General features: G+C 37.3%; 1 protein-coding gene across 1 annotated transcript in view; it reads right to left on the reverse strand.

The window, feature by feature from the left end:
* The window catches only part of LOC136026582 (X-ray repair cross-complementing protein 5-like), a 131,970-nt gene extending 119,927 nt beyond the window's left edge, over positions 1-12,043 (reverse strand). The window contains exons 1-2 of the mRNA XM_065703290.1: positions 11,837-12,043; positions 420-612 (exon numbers count right to left, since the gene is read on the reverse strand). Coding sequence (XP_065559362.1) covers positions 420-612; positions 11,837-12,001 — 358 coding nt within the window. The 5' untranslated portion in view covers positions 12,002-12,043. The remainder of the gene's footprint in view (positions 1-419; positions 613-11,836) is intronic.
* Between the last annotated feature and the right edge of the window lie 3,403 nt (positions 12,044-15,446).

Below are 15,446 nucleotides of genomic sequence, written 5' to 3' on the forward strand. Positions count from 1 at the left end.
GACATTTTTTTCGGAATATTTTTTTTATAACGTAGTTCAAAAACATAACTTCGCAAAACAGTTTTTTTTTAGAATTAAGCTTTCTTTAATGTTAACTTCTTGCATGCTAGTTCTTCCCTTTTTTAATTTTTTGCAATAATTAGTTTTTTTTTAAATAAAAGGAAATTAAAATAAAAAAGTACAATTAAAATAAAAAAAGTACAATTGCAAAAAGTACAATTTGGAAAAATTTGTTTTTTTCGAAACAATTTTAAAAAACTTCACAGAAACCTTTTTTTAGAATTAAATCTTTTATTTTTTAATGTTTACTTCTTGTTGCTCGTTCTCCCCATTAAGAAGACAGGAGACGCTCCATTTTTTTATTATAAAATAATGATAACAATAAAAGCCCTATTGATATAAGAGAAAATGTGAAATACCTCTTAGTAAGTTTTCAATTCCAGATATGGCAGCCAAATCAGGTCGACTCAATTCTGTTAGAATATGCACCCCTTCATATTGTGACATCTTTCCCATAGTAGGTGTTCTTTCTGGTGACAGTCCATAAATGACAACACTGAATAAATCTCGTGGGGATCCGAAAATCATGCTCTTTAATGACTTTAAGGAACACTAGAAAAAACTTTTTTTTGAAGTCTTTTAAGTAATTAACTTAATATAATAATTTTTAAAATAATTTAAAATGGTTTGGTACAATTTTGAGCAACAACAATTATTTAATTGAGTAATAACTTGAGTAGTAACTTAAGCAACAGGAACAATTGAGCAACAACTTAATATTCAACTTGATATTCAACAACTGAGCAACAACTTGATATTCAACAACTGATATTCAACTTGATATTCAACACTTGAGAAATAGCTTGATGTTCAACAATTGAGGAACAACTTGATATTCAACAATTGAGCAACAACTTGATATTCAACAACTGATATTCAACTTGATATTCAACAATTGAGAAACAGCTTGATATTCAACAGTTGGGCAGCAACTTGATATTCAATGGTCAGCAATAAAGGCAAATTAAAGCATGAATACAACATTGCATAATCATATGTATTATGATTAACAGTATCATAACATTAACATGATTAACAGTAACCGATGAGTCACGGTTCCTGCAACACTTGACGGAGCCCCAAATTACTGATTAACTAAATTACTAAAATCTAAGTTACTGAATATACGGACTTGTTCCAATCTTAAAACTTACTCAGAGTAATTTCTTACCTAGTTAGTCATGCCGTCAGACAGATGATCTCACTTTGGATATCTGGACTCAATAACTCTTTCTTTTTTCAAAATACGCCCCAAAATTCTTGTCCCCCTTCGAGAAAAGTTTACTGATTTTCAAGAAATTCAGTAAACTTCAAGAAATCCTCTATTCTTGGATGAGAGGTCTCTTGAAACCCTCCTAAAGGCAAACCCTGATATACAGTGGTCAGAATTATATAAGTATGAGTTTTAACAAATAATCTCTATTCTCAATAATATTCTGGTCTTGTTGTTTTAGTACTTGCTGTTAGATATAAGACATCCCCGGTTTTTACAGACTCTTGATTCGAAACATTTTTCTGCACAAATAAAAAAGAGCAATTAAAGAGAAGGAGCGAATACAAGACTTTTATTCACTCTATCATGTATTTTTTATTCAATGGCCTGGTTTCTTCCACTTGTAGTAACTGATTTTTACAAATTTTTCACGTCGGTTACGAACTCCTTCCTTAATAAAAGTCCTTAATTAATGCAAATTTTTCTTAATTAAAATTTTTTCTTAATTAATGAAAGTTGCTGTTCAATTTCGTTTTGGGGAAATTTATTTAGGCCGAGAAAGGTCCAGACTTTTCCATTGGCTGACCATTCACTTACCTTGGCTCTATTATATATTCGGAAGACTGCATAGAATACAAAGTGATTGCCCGCTCAGCCAAGGCTTCAGCTATCTACCGAGCAATGTTCAGAAGAAGCCAACGAACCAACCAGCTACCAAAGTGAAGAACTTTCAAGTCCCCGTCAATTCAATCAATTCAATGTGTTTATTATCAATTCAAAGAATAAACTAGACCTACGTTGCCTGGGCAACGTGAAGTGTTGCGGCAACATTTGTTCGGCTTTGCCGATTAAAGTGTTGCGAGAGCAACACTTTGGTTTTGTTTCTTCGCTATCGGTTAAATGCTGAAGTTGTCAAAACTATCAAAGCTTTCAAAACGGCATATTCAAAGAAGAGCACAATCAGTAATCACATGATCAAATTCTTCAGCGTTGAAAAAACAACAGCAAAAGAATATCGGAAAAAGGGACTAAATTGAGTTTGCAGCCAGTTGAACTTTATCCTTTTCAATCGTAGACATCGTGACGGATGGAAACTTGGAACATTATCTTATATAATCTTGTTGGTATTATAAAGCTATCCGTAACTTTTCAGGATCAAATACCATAGATGTGCACCAATTTGCACAAAGTTGTAGCCCCTCATGAACCTCCTCTAGCAACCCATTCTTGCTTACAAGTCCCTCTTCCGTGAGAGACAAAGAATAACACAATCAGTAATCAGATGATCAAAGGCTATTCCTCAGGGTTGAAAAAAAAAAAATATTGGAAGAAGGGACTAAATTGACTTTGCAGCCAGTTGAACTTTATCCTTTGCACACCATAGGCTTTGGCTCGAGGACAAGCAAAAACCATCCTTTTTGGCCCCAGGCAAGAGTCGTACGGAGCTTTCCAAAATATAATGTCATATTCATCAATCCGGCCCGAGGTCCACACTAACAGCCGATTATTACTTACTAGGCCCCTAAATGTCACTTTGCAGCCGGTTGAACTTTATCCTTTTCAATCGTAGACATCGTGACGGATGGAAACTTGGAACATTATCTTATGTAATCTAGTTGGTATTATAAAGCTATCTGTAACTTTTCAGGATCAAAATACCATCAGGGACCCATAAATTTCCTGTAATGACTCGCCATCCAGGATCGCTTATTATTGGATGGCGAGTCATCACAGGAAATTTATGGGTCCCTGATTCCATAGATGTGTACCAATTTGTACAAATTTGTAGCCCCTCGTGAGCCTCCTCTAGCAACCGATTCTTACTTACAAGTCCCTCTCCCGGGATATACATCAAAGTTCACCGGAAACAAATAATGGGTACACCAACTAGCAAAAGTTCCAAACCCCTTGTCGCTGAAGTCATTGTAGCCTAACAGCCGATTATTACTTACAACTCCCCTACATATCTTACAATCGGGAACCAAGTTGTTCTTACCATCAATTACACCAGAAACAGATAATAGGTACACCAATCAGCAAAAGTTACAAACCCCTCATTGCCAAAGATGATTATAAGCTAATAATCGACTGTTGCTTGGAAGTCCCCTACATATCTCACAATTGGTATCGGCCAATTTTTGGTTCAAGTGTGTACCTTACCACTGAAGTTGTCAACCCCTTGAAACTTTCAAATTGGTGTATGTCATGAAGGAATTTTTGTAACAAAAAATGGATGACATATACTTTGATCAGCTCATCAAGGTCTATCGATTGTCATTGAAAAAAAAATTCTATCTGTCTTAGTTCAAAAGTTGACTTTTTTGCCGGAGGCCAACTTTCTAACACCACCACTTAGAAAGGAGCAAAGGATAAGCTCTAATTTCTTTAGCAATGAGAGAACTTTTAAAGTTTAAGAGGTATATCTGATACCATTTCTCTATTGCAATCCCAAGTAGAAAAAAAAGAATGGTAAAGTCAGCTGAAATCACGAACAGAAATGGCTAGAAACAATAGATGGCAGCACTTTCGGACCCGTGGGAAAATCGCACTTTTTTGTTTCTGTAAATTTTTCTATTTATCACTCAAAGAAGATATATTGGCTGTGGGGCCGGGGAACTACCGCATATATTTAACACTTATAGATTTTAGTCCATCTTCAATTTGAAACTGGTGCCTGCCTGCTTGCCTGCTAGAACGGAGCTTTCCACTCGAAAGCAGAAACATGGTTTGATGAAACGAAAGCTTGGCTGCACAACTTCAGATACTCCTCTCTGACATAGGCTATATAACTCCACTTCACTTTGCACACCATAGGCTCTGGCTCGAGGACAAGCAAGAACCATCCTTTTTGGCCCCAGGCAAGAGTTCTATGGAGCTTTCCAAAATGTAATGTCATATTCATCAATCCGGCCTGAGGTCCACACTTTCCGTAAAAACCGCACAGGTTAGACCCTTACCAGTTTCCAGGAATAAGCTGAGATCGGCGGCATAGGAAAAAAAAAAAAAAAAAAAAAACCGGGACAAAACCAAAGTGTTGCTCTCGCAACACAATTACACACAACAACAATACTCATTCCACTCCTGGACGCCGAGATCCTCAATCGCTACCTTTTAAACATAATACGCAACGTGGTCACTGCTCCTACTCTCAGAAACAAACCTTACCTCTAATTTATCCAACAAAACTACCAATTATCCTCCTGCCCTTTGCTCCAGGGAAACTGCCTCATCATTATACCAAAAAAAGAACTTTATTTCCGTCTATTTATATTTAATACTTTATATAAAATATTTTAATTAGCCATTATTTGACTAGTCTTTTCTAATACTAATCAATGATTTTTTACTCTTTTTTAAATGACGCAAGGGAGCTCCCACTTCTCAGCTCATCTGGGAACAGGTTCCATAACCTTGCACAAGTTATATTCGGAGCAAAATCCGATCGTAAAGTCGGGGAGAAGGGTATTTGCAGATTTCACGATGATCGGGTATTTACATTTTACGGGTACGAGATTAGTCAAAATAATGTTAAAGATGCAGATGGGAGTTCACCAGCTAGAAACTTGAACACAAAGGTCAAGCATGACTGATGATACAGCGACTCCATTGACAAACACTTCATTTTTTCCAATTAATTTCAAAGATCGCTTATGAATCGAATTGAGCTTCTGCAGGTGAAGTTGATTGCCAAATCGTAGCACAGTACTGCAAATGGGGTTAGAACAGAGCGTTGTATAGCAGGATCAGTATTTCCTGCGACAACGTGTTCTTTAGCTTGGAAATGAGCGCCGTTTTATCCCTTTCACAACAGCCTAGTGTGGTATCACCTGCCAAAGCCACAAGATCAACATCACCTACAGACTGAAAAGAAGGTTCATTGTGACATAGCTTACAGCAGCGAAGAATAATGCGTGTCGGGTTTAATACAATACTCAGATCGTTAACATGAATAAGGAACAGTATTGGTCCTAATATTGACCCTAGGGAGCACAACAATTGACCAATAAATTATTTCCTGGATTTTCTCTCAAATTAATCTCGCAGTCCCTCAAGTACGATCGGAACAAATCCAGAGTTACTCCTCTTATTCCTATGTGCTCCAATTTCCCGAGGAAAATAGGGTGGCACGTACTATCAAACGCGTTTCTGATATCAGTCAAGACCGCTGCAGGTAGAAGGCCAGAAACCAGAGCTTTGCTGATCCATAAACTCAAAGCTGTTAGTGCATCTTAGGTGGAGTGTCCTGGTCTAAACCAAAACTAATGAGCATTAAGAAACCTTTTTTTTTCTTCAGAAACTGGAGTAGCTGTTGCTTCGTTGGTTTTTCCAAAACCTTTGAAAAAAAACAGAAAAATGGAAATTGGTCTATAATTCACAGGATCAGCTAGAGAACCTCCTTTGAAACAATCCTAGCTTTCTTTAGCTTTTCCGGAAAAGTACCCTTCTGCAGAGACAAATTGATCAAGTAAAGAGGCTTATGACTGACAAAACAGGTGCTTTTAATATGTTAGTGTGTACTCCGTCGAATCCAGAAGCAGAATTTCCTCTTAGGTTTCGTATAATCAACAGAATTTCAGATGGTAACAGAATTTCAGATGGTGAGACAGGAGCAACAGCCATTGACTTAGTGCATACAGGGCCTAGGAAATCTTTAAAACTCTTCGTGGAGTTTTCAACGGAATTTGCTTCTCTTTTTTTTTATATATATGCAAAAAAAGATCCCAGTGCATTTGCAACGTTTTCTGGTCCCGATATAGTTCCCCATTTACAGATAATTTCGAAGGAAGCTCAGATGGGGTGCTGCACGGACGCAGTAAAGAGTTTACAACCTTCCATATCTTCCGCGAATCATTCCCACTTTCAGCTATCTTTCCAATGAAATAATTTCTCTTAGCTTTAGGTAAAATTGATCGGACGTCGCTATGCTATGCATTTCTCAAGCGTCGCTATGCAAGGGTCTTCTACGTGATTAATCTAGAGCTTATTTTTCTTATTAATACACTGGAGCAGTCCATGACAAATCCAAGGGCTGATGGGTTGATTTTTCCGTCAAGTCTTCGTGATACACTTTATAGAGCAGTAATCGGTACCTACTTTTGTTATAGGAGGAGACTTTAACCAGACCAAGAATAGTTAAATTTCATCTTATTTGTCTTTAAAACAAGTAGTACACATTCCCCCCACTCTTTGGGGAGCATATTAGACCTGATACTCACGAATTGTGCAAATTGTGATGATTTTTAACCCCCCCCCCCATTTTCTCTTGTTCCCTTTGGCATTTCAGACCACAAAGCAAGTGTGTGGAAAGCAAGAGAGCCCTAACCAAAGTCCAAACTATCCCGGGTCACTGTGCATCCTTGTACAGAGTCAGTCATCTGTGAATACGGTCAAAAGATTGGCACATATGACTTCCCGAGGTGCAAAGTAACGAGCCCATGGATACTAAGGCATCCAACTTCAGCGCCACTTTATACTATCAACACCTAGAGATCTTTACAACAAAATCATATGTTGTTAGTGAATACGACAAACCATAGATCTCTCCAGCAGATCACTAATAAAAGTGAGGTCTCACCTCTACTCCTATGATTATATTACAAACGGCAAGAAATTGCGAAATCAAATAGTCTCTTTGGTAGGGAAAGCTAAAGCTACGGTCGTGAAACCATGCCCTACCAGTTACTTACTTCAGACCCCAAAAAGTGGCACAACACTGTGAAAAAGTGGCCGACCAAGCTTCTGACAGCAGTGAAAAGATCAGCAATGATGATGGGTCCTTAATCAGTTCAGAAAAAGTAAGCGAAGTTTTCACCAAGATCTGCACTACCTATTCACCCATTACGGCTTATGAAAAGTCCATGAAAAATGTAAGCATGAGAGCGACATAAAAGTCAGTGAGTTCGACATTTACACAGAATTACGGAAGATCAAACCGAATACATCATTATACCCTGGTAAATTACCTGACATATTGCTACGTGAATATGCAGCTTTCATAGCATTACCAGTATCCATCATCATAAACGAGTGTTTTTCTTCGGACAATTTCCCGTCACAGTGGAAACAGGCCTATATTACAGTTATCCCTAAAAAAATACCCCATAGTGCATGAGACAATCTCCGCCCGATATCACTTACACCTTGTTCAGCAAAAGTAATGGATGCCTTCATACTCGAGTTTCTTCCGGAACAAATTCATGGGCGTATCGATAAATTCCGGTACGGTGGGCTCCTTAAGTGTAGTACTACAATCTACCTAGTACGGATGTTTGACTGTGTCCTCCAATGAGTCGAAGAAGGTAGCTGTTTCGTCGACATTTGCGTAGTGGGTTTCAAGAAGGCCTTTGACCTAATCCGCCACCTGACTGCAGGCATGAATCTCCAGGAAATGGGTGCCAAACGACGCACCCTTGGCCTTGTAATTGACTTCTTAACTGGCCGAAAACAAAAAGTCTTTGCACTCCACGAAAACGATTCGAATTCATCATGGTCAGATACTTCTTGCGGGTCCCCACAAGGCACGAAATTAGCTGGATTAATTTTCCTAGCAGCAATTAATTCCCAGCTTAGTTATCGCGACGACCGTTACAAGTTTGTGGATGACCTCTTCATAGTGTTCACTTACCTGGTCAAAAACACTATCATAACAAAGCAGTATTTAGACCAGTTATTTGATCAGCTAATGACCGAATGCTCAAGTCAAGATCTTACCATCAACGCAGCCAAGTCGGAGATAATTCGTTTCAACCTTCTGAAGCGGAATATAGATATGCCTCTAGTCCTTTTCCCGATTGTGAACGAAATGAGAATCTTAGGAGTAACTTTACTAGTACCTTCAGTGTCCATATCAATTTAACCGTCCACAAGGCCAATGCAAGCCTTCAGACACTTACCAAAGTGAGGCGTTTTGGGTGTGATACTGAAATTCTTCTCCATGCCTATATGTGTCATGTTCGCTTGTTGCTCCAGTACACGTGTTCAATGTGGGGTTCATCTGCTATCCGCACGGCGTATCTATTATGCAACATAAGAGTCCGTCCAGAAAAGAGCAACAAGGATTATACTCCGAAACCGCAACTATGATCAAGCCCTCGCGAAACTGAATAGACAGCTTCATTTACCTTGGTAGTATTATTAGTAAAGACGGTGGGAGCATTGAAGATGCTAAAAGTAGAACAGCCAAGGCTCAGGATTTTTTTTCACAATTAAAAAGTTTGAAAGAGTAGGAAAATAAGTCTGCAAACCAAGATTAGAATATTGGAAGCTATAGTGATGAAAGTAGTCAAATATGGTCCTTAAACATGCATACTCCCAAAAACAGACGAAGATTTGCTAGATGCTTTCCAAAGTAATCGACTACTGATTGTTCTGGGTACCCGACTGACTGACCGTATTTCAAACAGTAGGCTGTACGAAAAGTGTGGTTCAATCCCGCTTTCTAGGGCTATAATGAGAGAAAGGTTGAGATTGCTAAGGCACGTTCTGCGGATGAAAGATTACAGGTTGCCGAAGATTTTCCTTTTTGGCCAACCGTCTAGGGCTAAACGCAAAGCAGGTCGTCCGCGGTTGGGGTGGGAGGATGTCACAAAGGAAGATTTAAGGGAAATGGGAACTTCCTTTGAGGGTGTAAAGAGGAAGGCTTTGAAGATTGGGATGGAGGAGGAGCTTGCGTAGCTATGTTGGCCTAAGGTGGCTTAGTGCTGCGGGAATTGTTAATAATAGTAGCATTAATACAAAAGAATGACCACCTTTCATTATCTAATGTTTTGGAACACAAATAATAATTATTACCGGTTATTATTAATAATAATTGGCTTTTAAATTTCTTCATTAATTTTAAAATTAAAGATAATTGGCTTTTAAAAATGGCATCCTAAATTTGGGCCTGTGATGGTTTTCAAGCTCCTTATCTATGTTTACATTATCAACTTCAAATTTATTGGCAGCAGTTTTTACTAAAAGTCTCGGGACCACCTTACAAAATTTCCTATAATGTCTAGCAAAATCAGCAGCATCTGAGTCAGACTTGAAATGAATCATATCAAGACAGGTACAGAGAGAATATCCTTTCAGGATCCTTTATGTCTGAAAAGTAGGGAAGGGTTGATAAATGAACCTGAAAATAACTTTCAGAGTCCTAACTTTGGCTGTAAATCAATTCCTAAAAGTTTCATTCACATAGCACAACTCCAAGAGTTAGGGAATGTTCACATAGCACAACTCCAAGAGTTAGGGAAAGTCGCTCTTTCTCTCTTTCGCCTAGGGTTCAAATCCAAGTACTTGAGGGGTTCCCAATAGTATACACACCCCTGAAGGTAGAAAAAATTCTGCTCGTAATTTTGGAAAGTGTTTGGAAATGTTTCTGTAAAATGAAGGGACCATCTAAAAAATCAGTGATCTAGCTAAAAGTCTCTTAATCTATTCTAATAAAACAATCTGCAGGGACAGGGGGGGGGAGAGTATCGTCTTTTATAACTCATGATTTTCCTACAGCATCACAGTACTGTCTGAACAGTAAATCTGGGAAAGTGTTTTCGCATATTCTTCATACCACTCCTGGTGAGCACCTCTGAATGTCAATTTGATGAGTTGAGGAGAAAGGCTTTGCACCATCTTCCTGATGAGCACTTCTGATGCACCATATTAGCTCAAAAAACGCTGTATATAAAAATAAACAACAATCTTGCAGTAAATTGGTTTATCTTGAGTAGACTATTGATCAGAAATTGCAGGAACAGATTGTTGATCAGGATTTCAAAGATCATCAAAATTGTGGCAAAAATATGTTACATGGGCTGTTAAGTTTCTTCTCCTACAAGGGGAATGTAGAATGGGCTTTTCAGTTGTAGAATGGGCTAAGAATGGGCTTTTCAGTTGAGACTATTTAGCCGCCGTCTCTTTATATGAGGTGTGTTGGACTATTACAGAAGGCTGCTAGATTATAAGAAAATAGACAGCAAGAAATTACTTTTCTTCAAACTTCACAAATGCTAATTATGAATCCTGGCTGTCTGGCTGGTGATACTCTAAAACGACCAAATTACAAATTACGTTTTTAAGATTTAACAATTCAAAACTAAAAAATAATTTTAAAGGAAACAAATGAATTCTAACTTTACATGCAACTGGGATATGATAATTTCAATACTAGTACTATCAATAGCCACTCAGCACAGCACCAAGCCACCTGAGGCCGACACAGCTACACATGCATGCTCCTTCTCCATTCCAATCTATTAAAAGCCTCCAGTAGCAGCCTACTACTTGAAATACGGTCAGTCAGCCGGGTACCCAGAAAAAATTGTGCGCGATTTCTCTGGGAAACATCTAGCAAGTCTTCATCTGCTTTTCAGAGTACCCATGCTTCAGAGCCATATTTGACCACTGTCATCACTGTAGTTATCAATATTCTAATGTTGAAAAAATAAAGCTGAAAAAAAACACCATGCGCCTTGGCTATTCTATATTAAATATCTTCACCACTCTCACTGTCTTTACTAATAATGTGACCAAGATAAGTGAAGCTGTCCAACAGATCGATCTTTTCGTTACCCAACGTCACCTTTTCATCTTTATTTATTCCTCACCCTAGTGACTTAGTCTTCTTGACATTGATTCTCAAACCTGTTCTAGCATCCTGAACTCACAAAACCTCTAAAGTTCATTCATTTCCCTCATACTTTTATCCAGGATGCTTAAATCATCAGCATCATCCAAGCCCAGGAGAATTTTTCATCCCTTATTCCGTGGTCTCCCATTGTATTTCCTGTGTTCCTTAAGACAAAGTCCATCAAAATGATCCATACAAAGGAGGATAGAACACAACCCTGCTTAATTACTGATTTAATACAAACCCAGCTCCTAACCTCATTTCTTACCTTAACCAGAGTAGTTTTTTCACATATATAGCCACTTAATCATCACTTTAATGTATTTGTCTTGTATTGTCCAAGGGTAAGTTCAGTAGTAGATCAAAAAGGATGTCTATCCAAAAAATGTTAACAGTGATCCCTAAAAAACTTTTTAATTTTGCTTAAAAAACAACACAAAGCGTTAATCCATCCCACTTTCTAGGGCTACAACAAGAATAAGGTTGAAACGGCTAGGACACATTCCAAGAATGAAAGATGACATATTGCAAAAGATCACCCTTTTCAGCCATCTATCTAGAGCCAAACAAAGAGCACACCCGGATCGGGTGGGAGGAGATTGTAAGGAAGGATTTAAGGGAAATTATAAGTTCTTCGGAGGGTGTCAAGAGAGGGGTTTTAAATAGAATATGATGGAAGAGGAGCATGTCTAGCTGTGTTGGCCTCAAGCTACTTGATGCAACATTGAGTTGTTATTAGTAGTAGCAGTAACAAACACCACATAAAAGAGTAAAGGAGAAGGGGCAATTGCCTCCTCCCTATACATTAAAAATACCCCCTCTTTAATTTTTGTTAATTGACGCCCCCTGGTAGTGTAGTTATACGTTGATACTCCCATGAGAATTGGGCAAGTTACTTGGGACTTCTTTACAGTTAAAAAGGAAAAACAGTCTGTGCATCAGACAGTACTTACCTTCAGAGCAACATCAAAAGCTGAGTCACTTTCCTCAGGTAGTGGTTTCTCAACAAACATTGATGAGCTGCCATCAATCAAGTATATTGTGGCATTCTTAAAGCTGCTGAACTGATCTCTTCTATTTCTTCCATAATTTGAATCAGTATCTGAATCACTATCCATCTTTGCAAAGCCTGAAATTGACAAACGATATTCAATGGAACTAGCTTGCTGAACCCAAAGAACTTATGTTACTAGACATCAAATATCAGTAGGCTACTATTACATTAAGAAACCATGGCAAATGAGAAACAAGGCACACCCAAGATTCCCCCCCCCCCAGAACTTGAAAAAGAGGTATTTTCATTAATATGCTTTTTTAGTATTTTCATGGAAAAAAATCTCCAACTATGTGGGTTAAATTGTTTGTATAGCTATTGATATTGGGTATATGTTTGCAAAAAGAAAATAAGTTTCTATAGAGGTTTCAATTTTAATACAATAGATTAAGAGGAAAAGATGAACAACAGGAATAGTTCTAAAAAAAAACACTATAAAATTCTGAAAACCACCAAAATTTTCTAAGTGGTTTTCAACTAAAAACAAAAACCTGATTTTCCATGACAGAGTATTCATGATTAGCTAAAAATATAAATATTAAATATTTGCGATATATAAATATTTATAATATAATATTATACATATAAAATTATATAACTATAAAGAATAACTATAATATTTAATGCCCCTCCAGATCTGAGCAAAGCGCCAGTCTTAAAAGAGTTCAGAAAAGAGCTCTAATGATAGTTTTAAAGCAGGCAGAAATTTCATATGAAGAGCTGCTGACAAAGTTTAAAATGCAAACTCTGGAAAAAAAGAAGAGAGAAACTATGCATGGATTCAGAAGAAAATCTCTGATCCACCCAGTCCACAAAACCCTTCCCCCCCCCCAATCCACAACAAAACGACTCCCGCGCAGGGTTGAAGTGCCAGTTGAGAAACTTCAGCCGGTATGCTATGCCTGCCAGCGGTTAGCGAAGATTTTCATACCTAGTTTTGTAAAAATATATAAGGAAAATCAGGAGGATTGATTAGTTTTTTTTTTGTTTTTTTTTTTGCATCACTTTTTAATGCGACTATACCGAAGAAATTTGGCAGTGCCATGAAAATTTTGGTAAAAATAAAAGCTTATCTATCTATATTTATCTATATATAAATATATAAATATTAAGACTTTATATGGTGTGTTTTCAACACAAAAAGCACAGAAGGGCATACAATAGTATTTTTTGTTATCTACAGAATTCGAAAGTTAGTCGAAGAGCCTGTTACACAACAAACACAAAAAGAAATAAAATTTGTAATGTATACTGTTTTGTAAGGACTGCAAAAAAGTACTGGGCTCTAAAACAAGCCCCCCCCCCTGGAAGAAGAAAGCTTTTTCTGATAGTTTTAACTCTATCACCATGAAACAAAACAGAATATACTTAATGCATTCATATAAATCCTATAGACCACTCTCTGACAACAGAAATAGCATTGGTGTGGTGTTTTTTGCTCCAAAGGAAATACTCAGAGCTGAATTCTGGATAGTATCAAGTCTTTAAAGGTTTAATTATGGAGCTGATTCGTAATTACTGCAGGATATTCAAATTCTGATCTAATGTTTATTGTTCTTTTTTTTTAAACCTAACCAGGAGATTGGCTCTACTGCCAATGCCACCTGACGCCAACACAGCTACCCATGCTCCTCCTCTATCTCAATCCATTCAAAGCTCCCTTCTTCACAAACTCCCAAAAAGTTCCCATTTCCCTATAGTCTTTCCTGACAGTATTCTTTCACCCCATTTGAGGACAATCGGCTATTCATTTGACCCTATAATGTTGTCCTTGTTAATGATTTTACATGCTGATACATGCTGCTATAGGAGGTTCCAGTTTAGATTCATATCAATAATGCAGCCTAGAAACTTAATTTAATTAACATAGTCAATTTTCATGCCACCTTAAGTCAATGTAGAATCTATGATAGAAGTGTTTTTGGTTATATGAATAGCTTTGGTTTTATGCAAGGAGAGATTGATGTCAATGTTGGGTTCCCAATTCTTCAATTATTGCAATACAGCTTTTGTGACTTAACTCATATTTCTTCCTGAGATCCAAAAACTCTTTCATCTACAAAAAATACTTGCTGTAATGCTCTATCGTCCAGTGGTATATCATAAACTCTAATATTATAGAAATCAGGTGCCAATGCAGATCCTAATGGTATATTTCTTTTAACTTTCAACATGTCAGTTGAAATGGTATTGCCTACCATAATATAGATTTCATGGTCTTCAGGGTAACTCTTCACAGTTTCAATAATCTTCCATGAATGTCACTTTCAATAATACCATTAAAAATATGTCTATGTGTCAAGAGCCGTCATGTATAGGGGAAGGGGGACCTCCCCCCTAACAATGTTTCCAGCCAATCAGTAAAAATGAGGCAGTAAAATCATGGCACAAACCACCACAATTTTATAACGATTTTATGAAATTGTTTGTTCAATTAAACAAACACCAGAAAAATACTGACATGTCATCTACAGAAATCTTAAACTTAGTCAGTAAATGCAGCTGTATTAGCAACTGCTACTGTGATTTTACAGATGGTCCCACAATTTTCTATTTGGTTAAATATTGAACATGAAGATACTGACATGACGCATAAAAAAATATCTATCTTGGTTAGTAAATGGTTTTACTGACTTGTGCAGTTATTTTATGGCTGGTGCCACAGTTTTCCATTTGGTTAAAGAACATGAAAATACAGATAATACTTCTAATGAAATCCCAATTTAGGTTGGTAAATGTAGCAGTTTTATCAAATTATTTTGGCATGAAACCAAAATCTATCATTTGGTTACATACAGAACATGAAAATACTGACTTAATGTGTACCATAATTTCAGTCTCTGTCAGTACATCTAGGGGTTATACCGACTCATGCAGGGATTTTATGGCCATTGCCACCATTCTCTATTTGGTTAAATAAAGAACATGAAACTAATGAAATGACATCTACCAAAATATCAAACTTGGTCAGTTAATACAAAGGAAGATACCACAGACGTGGTTTTGGTATAGTCAAGTGAACCAGTACTTATCAGAGGACGGTCAGGGCTTGTTGCAAAGTGTTTGGCCTTGATTGCACTCGAGTGTTTGGCCTTGAGAGTGCTGAGCAAAGTCCCATTTTGACAGTGCATCATGTAATCAAAAGACTCTAGCAGTTGATATTAACAGTATGTGTGAAAGTGTTGGTGAAAACCTAAGTAACTTGAAGTTTTGTCAGCAGCTATAATCAAAGTTGAAACACAAAAGATATAATTTTTGAAAACCTGCCTCCTGATTATCATGTCAATCAAAACCCTGGACAGCAACCATTCCCACTTGATGAGCATCAGAAATGTTAATTGCTTAACATAATCATTGTATAACCAGCCATATCTTGCTGCTTTTGAGGGTAAGAAAAACACATCAATGAGCAACAAACACGAAAAGAGAATGAACGCTGGTTGGTACAAAAAATACAGGCACCTTGAGTATAATGTCAGCAAGGACTGTGTGTACTGCTTCACATGCAT

The sequence above is a fragment of the Artemia franciscana genome, chromosome 4 (assembly GCF_032884065.1).
Source record: "Artemia franciscana chromosome 4, ASM3288406v1, whole genome shotgun sequence".
NCBI lineage: Eukaryota > Metazoa > Arthropoda > Branchiopoda > Anostraca > Artemiidae > Artemia > Artemia franciscana.